At 53.8% G+C, this 9053-nt stretch overlaps 1 protein-coding gene across 2 annotated transcripts in view; it reads left to right on the top strand.

Moving 5' to 3' along the window:
• Positions 1-1325: 1325 nt before the first annotated feature.
• ppm1e (protein phosphatase, Mg2+/Mn2+ dependent, 1E) overlaps positions 1326-9053 on the top strand; it is a 46506-nt gene continuing 38778 nt past the window's right edge. The window contains exons 1-2 of one of the 2 annotated variants that reach the window (XM_088615817.1): positions 1326-2948; positions 3118-3311. In XM_088615817.1, the coding sequence (XP_088471943.1) occupies positions 3130-3311 (182 nt within the window). In that variant the 5' untranslated portion in view covers positions 1326-2948; positions 3118-3129. Of the gene's footprint in view, positions 2949-3020; positions 3312-9053 lie in introns of those variants that run through there. The other variant, XM_088615816.1, reaches the window with a different exon arrangement.

Genomic DNA, 9053 nt, shown 5'->3' with positions numbered 1-9053 from the left:
CACTGCAGGAGTAAACAATAGGCAGAAACCAGCTCATTCAAGGAGGATGAAAGCAACTGATGGCAGAAAAATCATCAGAGTGAACAGTCCTAAAGAGCCAAAGAGTGCAGACAGGTGAGAGTATCTTGATTCACTGTGAGCTACACTGCAAGATACAACCCCCTCTTCAGCACTGAAAACTGAAAGGTCAGATTAGAATTTGCAGAGAAGTACAAAGATGAGCCACAGCTCTTGTAGAACAAAGTGTTCCGGACAGACGAGACGAGGATAATCCTTGAGGAAAGTGACAGAAAGACAGACGTGTGGGACAGAGGAACTGCGAGCGATCCTCAGCGCCGTGCCCGTGAGCGAGGTGGGGCGTGACTCTGCTGCCCCTGGCCAGGCTCCCTGGTCTTGACTGAAGATGTGACGTCTCTAGAAACATCATGTCTGCCCCGTCCAAAAGAATGCCCCCAACTCATTGGGCTGCAATTCTCCCGGCAGCAGGACAACGGTCCAGAGTACAGTGCCCGCTTGACCACATTGAAGGGGCTGCAGTTCAGGCTCGGCAAAGCATCTCGAAGGAACATATCAAGAGTCCGGTGATGTCGATGGGTCACAGACCTGGAGCAGTTATTGCAGGTAAGGGGTATGTGACCAAACTCCAATTGTACACTAGTTTCATTTACTTACTTGTATTTACATTCGATGAATTTGTCCCAGTAGAGAGGCACGGTGGTGCAGTGGTCAGCACAGGAGCCCTGAGTTCAGTTCCTGGGGTGCTGTCTGTGTGGAGTCTGTGTGTTCTCACTGTGTTCACATTTGCTATCACAGTTCATATTTCTACTGGAAGGTTAACAGGCTTCTGAGAAACTGGGCCCTGGTGTGAGTGTGTGTTTGTGTGTGTCCCGTAATGGACTGGTGTCCTGGCCAGGGTGTGTGTTTGTGTGTGTCCCAAAATGGACCGGTGTCCTGGCCAGGGTGTGTGTTTGTGTGTGTCCCATAATGGACCGGTGTCCTGGCCAGGGTGTGTGTTTGTGTGTGTCCCGTAATGGACTGGTGTCCTGGCCAGGGTGTGTGTTTGTGTGTGTCCCGTAATGGACCGGTGTCCTGGCCAGGGTGTGTGTTTGTGTGTGTCCTGTGATGGACAGGTGTCCTGGCCAGGGTGTGTGTTTGTGTGTGTCCCGTAATGGACCAGTGTCCTGGCCAGGGTGTGTGTTTGTGTGTGTCCTGTGATGGACAGGTGTCCTGTCCAGCGTGTACCCTGCCCTGCACACTCTGCTGGTGGGGTAGGCTCTGGGCTGCCGTGACCTTGAATTGAATAAGCAGTTATTGAAAGTGCTGGGAATTTACCTCCATACTTACGCTCACCTGACTAAACACAACAAATACTATACAGTATGCACAATAATATCCAGAGAACAAAGATTAAATGAGATACTTTTGCCTCATATTATTTGATCTTTAAATGCAGCTTCCATGAATACACAGCCAAAAAGAATCACTTGGTCTTTTCTCTGTGGATGTTCAGCAGTGTTGGGCTCAGGCTGCAGCCCGGTCTCGCCCCACGACCCCGAGTCAAGAATTCTCTTCCGTTGTTTCTCATTTTCACCGCGCACCTGCTTCCCGAGTACACTGATTTATTTGCTTCCTAAAAGTTTAGCCCCTACACCACTCTGAAGAAGTCTGTAAAGCAGTCGTTCGTGGCGAGCTGAATCGCATTCTGTGTTAAAATCGACACAACAGGCGAGTCGTGTTCCCTCGCTGTCCCGGGGGACCTGTTTCGAGGTGTCGCAGGGTGTGAACGCGAGCCGACGCGCTTGAGGTCGGTAGGAAGCCGGTCTGCCCGTTACTGGGGACACAGCTCCGTACGGAAGGCCGGTCCGTGTCTTCCCCTGTCCCGATATAAACCGCGGAGGACACCTCTACCTTCAGGGCGGCTCGCCGACGCGTGGCGCGCTCTCTCTCTGATGAGCACGAACCTGTTAATTATTTAGCGCGAGACTGCACGCGCGGACACTGACCGCTGCAGCGCCGCTGCCTGACCGATCGGCCGGAGAGCCAAGGCTGCCCTGGTCCGTGCTGTCGGTGGGGTTTTTTTTTTGCGAGAATTGCTCTGAGCCGGTTACGCAGTCTCTCCAAACCGGAAAGGAATCGCACCCGGGTTCAGAAGAGCCCCGGCTCTTGACCGTATCGCAGGAGGGCCGAAGTGGCTCAGCCCGCAGGCACGAAGGAGTTAACGAGGCCGTGAATCTACTCCAGCTGGTATTTTTAGCACAGTGGCGGTTCATGTCCTATATACTGTATTAGACAGTGGAGCATCACCGACTGTGACGTCGGGCAAGTCCGGTGCTAACGAACAGAAATGTGTTTATTTAAAAAAAAAATGATTAAAAAGCTTTTTTTCATAATAAAAATTCAACAAAAAAGACAAAACAACACCGGCATTAGAGACGGTTGTTTTCGTCAGTAAGACGGGAGGAATTTTCAAAACCTTTCATGAAAATGTCAGTCTTTCAAACGCACATTAGAGTCCTTCGTCAAAGACGGCGGAGGGAGACGGACGTGGAGACTTTCTAATGAAACCCTGACAATGTCACAGTCCGGACCCCCACACGCTGTTGTGTTTGAGTATTCTGGAGGAACCTGTGTGACAGATGCCTGATGCTACTTGTCTTTTCCTACGTGCTTATTCTGTGTCACTGTTCACCTAGTGACTAACACTGAGTGTACAATAGCCGTATACAAGGTGTACAATGTAGCCGAATAAACGGTTAGGTATTTTATCTCATTTTATTCATTTTCCTTTTCACGGCCGGCCGGGGGAGGATGGACACTCGCACCTCGGCAGATGTCACCTTCCACCGCCCGCGTCCCCCCCCCCCGTCCACAGGCTGCGAGCAGACCGGGGTCTAGGGGCGCAGAAACTCTCTTTGTGGCGACCAGCGCGGCGCGCACGCTCTTCCAAGGTGATGCTCGGCCCCGCCGCCCCCCGCCGGGAGCGCGCACCCCCCTCCCCTCCGCGGCCATTGTGCGGGCGCTGATCACGCGCGCGCGCCCCCGCCGCGCACTGGGAGCTCTCCAGCAGCGCCCCGGAGCAGTTCCCTTGCCCGGCTCGATCTGTCTCTGTCTCTCCAGGAATGAGCAGCGATGGCCGGCTCCGCCAGCGAGGAGAAAACCTTCCGCAGGTTCCTGGAGCTGTTCCTCCGCGAGATGAGGGGAGCGCTGGGGGACGAGGAGCCGCTGCCCCTGCGCCCTTTGCCGGACCTGGTCTCGGAGGACGAGGTGGAAGGCGAGTGCCTGGACCTGAGTCTCCAGCACCTCTGCAAATAGTTGAGTACCGGCGCCGTCTCTCTCGCTCTGCGCGTCTCGGCGCTGCTGTTCCGGCTCCGGGCAGGCTGGCGGGTCCCGAGCCGAGCCGGGCAGCAAACTCGCGCAAAGTAGCGGTGGAAGTGCCGGCGCGAGGCGGGTGGACCGGGGCGCCCGAGCCTGCCCGGCGCGAGCGCACGGAGACGCGTCTGTCCGCGCGCTGTGCCGGGGCGCTCCGTCCTGCCGTCCGTGCTCGTGGTCAGCGCGAGCGGACTTGGGCGCTCAGGGACAGCGGCACTGAGCGCGCCGACAGAACCCGGCACTTGAAAAATGTTGGAAGGGCAATGCATGTAATGTCGATCCAGTGTGTGGGACCGTTGTGTTAAACATCCCCTGCTTATAATTTAGCCTGTATGTGTATCGGGGGCGAAGGGAGGTGAGATTCAAATACCATTCTTGCAATTATACAAGCATGCAGAGAAGGGTTTAAACAGAGGACTTGAAGTAGTATTTAAGGCTCTTTTGCATGTAAACCTCCACGCTGGAATTCGGTTTTCACATCTGACGTTTTAATGAACGGCGGGTGTCCCAACACCCGGTCATTTAATCGTGTCTGCCCCTGCTCTGTGTGTAAAAGTGCACTGCGCGTCGGGTCGTCACAGCGCGCGGCGGGAGCACGAGAGGAAACGGGGAATCACCCTCTCCGGCGGCTCGCGCCGTGCATGAATGAGAGGCGTGAGCGGGAGAGCGCGAGGAGCCGAGGGGGACACGGGCATCGCCGCGGCGCTCGACAGCGAGACAGCGAAGGGACGGGCGCCGTGGTGTGGCGGACAGGTGCACCCGAGCTCGTCTTCCCCGCCTGTGTCTCGGCTGGGAGCCGATCGCGAAGGCATCCGAGCGGCGCCCCGATACGTCCCGGCGCTGAAGACCGAGCCCGGCCGGCGAGCTGTGTGGGAAGGCTAGTGCGTCTGAGAAATGACGTCATGTGCGCTTCCACAAATAGTCTCCTCATAACGGCAATCAGAGACAGCCGTCAGGGCTGGGTAACGCAGGGGGTTATAAAAATAGAGAGCTCTGTAGGAGAGAGACCTGTGCACCGTGCAATGTAAAGGTGAATAACTCTATTACCAATGAAAACAGTACAAGTACAGTTCACTCTTGAAAAAGACTTCACAACCAGTGCCGCTCAGAGCATGAAGCAGCTACACGTTTACAGCTGGTTTCTGAACCTCCAGCTGAGCGGACCCGTTGCATGTCGTCATGAAGCCGGCAGCCGTGGTGTTGAACCGCTTCGCGTGGTTTTGCCCCTCGCGTGTGCGTGCCGTGGAGCCGATGAATCCCGCTCCTTTCCCGAGCAGTGCGGGTTATAGAGAACCAGCTGTGGAATCGACGCGGTTCCCGCTGGTATTCCCGCTGGTATTCCCGGGATATCTCGCCCGTGCTGCCTGGCGGACCGGAGCAATAGGAAAGCACAGGGGAGCGGTGTACAGACAGGGGTGTGAGAGGGACAGAGCTTACAGCGCCACCGTGGGGGCGGAGCCGGAGCCTGAGGGGGCATCAGGAGTTGAGATCTCCTCCCCAACAAAGAGCTGCTGTTTGCTCTCGCCTTGCATCTGCCATGCAAATCGACAGGGCACCCCCCTGTCGCCCCGCCCCACACCCAGGGCTGCCCAGACCCAGCTGCTCTGAGCTCAGCAGTGCCTGTGGAAGCCATGTGATCTCTGCTTGCGGACGGGATCCTGTGATCAGGGGATCCTGTGATCAGGGGATGCTGTGATCAGGGGTGTGTGTACTGTGATGGACTGGCGTCCTGTCCAGGGTGTATCCTGCCTTGTGGCCAGTGCTCCCCAGACCCAGCTGCCCCAGCGACCCTGTACTGGAGAAAGGAGTTAGACAAGAGGCAGAGGAGTTTTGCTTGGCGCCGGGGGGAGATCAGGGAGCTCTCCTCACTGTGTAGAGCTGTGTGTGGGCTGAGCAGGAAGCAGCTCAGCAAAGTGTCTTCAGGCTGGATATGGCCACCCTTTCCTATTATCTTTGCAGTTACTTTCAAAACAATAAAACCAATTTAGTGATAAGATAAGAACAACGTAAGACAGCAAATTAACACTAGATTACTGTTATGTTCAAGGACCACGATTTCCCAGTTAGGTGTTGCACCAGTGCAGGAGTGTGAGATATCCCTCTGACTCCAGTTTGAGTCCCTGGGGCGGGACAGAGACCCGGGTGTCGTGGGTGCTGTGGTCTCGGCACAGGGGCCATGTGTGAGCAGGGAGGGGGTGGGAGGAGAGGCCCTGGTCGATCTGAAAGCCCCCCGAGGGCTCCAGCCTCTTCTCCAGCCCGGCCCCTGGGGCCCCTGGGGCCCCAGTGTGTTCTCCGAAGGCCTCGGGGCGTGCCTGCGCTCCTGCGGCAGAATCGACTCCAGTGCGTCTCATGAAGGATGGACAAGGCAGCGGATTTCCCTTTCATGCTTTTCCGGTCGGATTCCCGTACCGTTCTGACCCGCTCCGGCGGGGGGGCGCGTCGTGTCCGCGGTGTGCTGAGCTTGAGGGTCTGTCTGCAGGTTCGCTGAGCTCTGGGCAGGTGATGGACTGTACTTGAGACAGAAGGCAAGAGCAGCTCTCGTCTTTCAGAGGCCCTCGGACCCGAGAGCTACACTGTAAATACGCTTCCGCCACGGGCTGTTACTGCTCCTGTCGTCATCCTCAGAGCCGTGCCTCTCTGCGGGGCTGGAGTGGGCTCTGCAAGATGAGCAGTTTCCCAACAGTGGACGGATATATATTTCAAAATATCTGTGTACATCCACACATGCAAGTATGTCTAAACTTCAATTAGTACAATGCTTTAAGTGGTAAATGGTCTGCTGGTTGCGAAGTAGCTTTCCTCGCATGTTTTATATTCCGTGATCAATGTGTAAGTGCAGTGCTGATCTCCCACATCGGACCCCTGTCAGGCCACACACACCCTGGGGGATGATGGGATGGCTGTCTCATTGCGGACCGGTGGGGGTTCGTAGCTCTCTGTTCGGCTGCATAGGGGCCAGTGTGGCACTGTCTCTGTGTGCCAAGGAGCCTCGTGCCCCTCAGTCGAGTCCTGGATTCAGTCAGAACATCGGCTCACACACCGATGGAAGTTCTAGCTCTTGATTTCAACAATGGGGGTTCTCGTGTTTTTGGATAAGGTGACCCTGTTGGTCCCCAGATCCCTGAGAGTAGTGTGCTGAAGGTACACCCTCGCCTCAGGTCTCCTTTAATTCCAGTTCACAGCCCAGAGCTGCCGATACGCTCGTGTGCAGAATTGTGCCTTTGTACTGTGAGGTCCCGTTGATGACCGCGGCCCTCTGTGCTTTGAAGTGGCCGTGATCACATGAAGAAGAGAAGAATCAGTACCTGCTCTGCGCTCTGGTCTTGGAGTTGCCTTTTTATTTGTCATCAAGGACAGGCAGAAATGATGATAGCAGATAAAACCTCCAGCCTTCAAAGACTAGCGATCAGTAGGCTGCAGTGTTAGGAGCCACCTTCAGTGCAGCTAGTACTGCCTGTCTGAGATCCACACAACCTAGATCTGTCCACATGTAACCCAGTATCCAAGCTGAGAACACTAAGTGACCTTGAAGACGTGAGCTGCATTTTGGTCTTGAGTCACATCAGGTAAATGTATCTATTGTCAAGCTTTGTATTAAGTGGGGAAAGGAAGCACTTTAAGAGCATTAGCAGTGTTCTGTAACCGGGCTGTATCTCATTAAAGCCCACCGGAGCACCTGGGTGAGCTGCCCTCCTCGCATCTTGTGTCTTTAAGAGAAGTGCAGACTTCTTTGATTTACTTTCTCCCCCAGAAATGTTTTTCTTGTCATAAAATGATGTCTGTTCAGGTCGTGCCTGAACGCTGTGTATATTTAGCCATGGAATAAGCTTCCACAAGCGAAGGAAAGACTTTTGTGGGTCAAACATGCGGTTTCCTTCAGCTCTGCTCCGGCCCCCCTCCCCCCCGTGTGTCTGACACTGATGGAGTGCAGGCTTCAGGCTCTCGGCTGCTGCAGCTGCCCGGGGGACTGGCTTCCAAATGTCACCTGCACCTGCGTGGCTCATGTACCTCAGAGACTCCCTCGCAATGTGAGGAAGACTCACAAAGCTCCCATTCCAGCACGTCGCCTGCGCAGAGGGTCCTGCGTACAAACAGCTGCAGGAACCTCTACCGACAGCTGCGCAGCTGTATGCAGAGGTTCCTGCGCAGACTGACTTCCCAAAGGTACCCACTCCCAGTACAGGCTGGCTGGATGGATGGCTTCCTTATTGGAATCTTTCCTATTTTCCTTCGTTGTGTGTCCATAATTCATGTCCATCATTTTGTCCCATGAGCTGAGGCTGCAGTAGCTTCTCCAACATTTCTGATTGCGGTTTGCAGAGACGCCCAGTAACGAAGGGGAGAAACACGTCTCAAGGATATGCAGGGCTGTCTTTTTTATGAGCCGTTCTTTTCTTTCTCATTTGCTCAAAAGAGCCCTGTCCCGTCCTCTCATCAGCAGGAGAGGGCTTTCTGGTTAATTGAAGGGAAAATGATCGATCGACCTGCTCCTGCCAGCCACTGCTCAATTACCCTGAGTGCTTTTATTGTCAGAGGCTGTTTGTTTTTTCAATCAAATTCTGCTATGGTAGCATCAACACAATCCTGTAATATTAAAACAGACACAGAGAGAGGGCAGCTGTGACAAGACACATCGCCTCGAAAGGCAGCCTAACAAAAAGCACATTTCCATCCAGACGTTTGACCTGAAGTTTCACATACGGCCTCTTGTAGGAGCTGGATAGTTCTAACACTGATGTTGAAGTAATGAAGAGGGAGTGAATGCTTTAACGTAAGGAGTGTGTATATTTCAAGACGGCCACAAGCCAGGCACAGAGGGCAGACGTACCAGCGCCAGGCCCTGGCTTGACTTAAGTGACAGGGCTTGAGTGATGGAGCGGTTTCCGTGACAACAAGCATCTTGAGAGTCTGGGCTCATGGAGTCCTGGGCAGACCAGCCACAGGCTCTGTTTGTCTCGCGGTGCTGTGGAGTTAGCAGGTTAAAGGTCACCTCCAAAATAAACCTAACAACGCCTTTGTTTTCTGAAAGCCATTGTAAAAGTGTACAAGGCATGGATACAACAAGAGCACACACATCTAGAAAACATCTTAAATAGGATTTGGGGGAAATCCTGGGAATATACTAACATTTTCAAACAAGAGGAAGGCCAGCATGCTCGTTTGCTTTTAAGTAGCAAAGTGATCCAGGGAGCTTATCAAGCTGTTGCTTGGAAGAAGCCAGAATATTGGCTTCAAGGAGGCTGGGCAGCTTGTTCCATACTCCCACAACCCTTGGGGTAAAGCAATGCCACCTGTTCAGAACTTGAAATATTACCAGAGCAGAAAGGAGATAAAGCCATCCTATCAGGCATGACGGAGGTTAGTGCTTATATTTGCCTTTTCTGTTCTATCGGTTAAGAAATTCTCCGGAACGAACAACATTAATGGAAAAACAAAACACAGAGGTCAGGCTGGGTGTAGCCTTGAGTTCTGAATGCAGATCAGACAGACCCCTGATTTCTGCAGTAGCAGCATAATAAAAGCAGACAGCGGAGTCTTGTAGATCACAATGAATTGTGCTGTAATGTTTAGGAGAGAATATGGGCACAAATAAAGACCGACAGCTGGAATTTTGGCTCCCTGGCGCCTGCAGGAGGGAATAGAAAGCTGTGTTGCAGCACTCAGGCCTGGGTGAGCTCCTGGGG

The sequence above is a fragment of the Lepisosteus platostomus genome, chromosome 22, assembly GCF_059453375.1.
Source record: "Lepisosteus platostomus isolate fLepPlt1 chromosome 22, fLepPlt1.hap1, whole genome shotgun sequence".
Lineage (NCBI taxonomy): Eukaryota > Metazoa > Chordata > Actinopteri > Semionotiformes > Lepisosteidae > Lepisosteus > Lepisosteus platostomus.
This window is presented reverse-complemented; position numbering and strand designations above follow the sequence as displayed.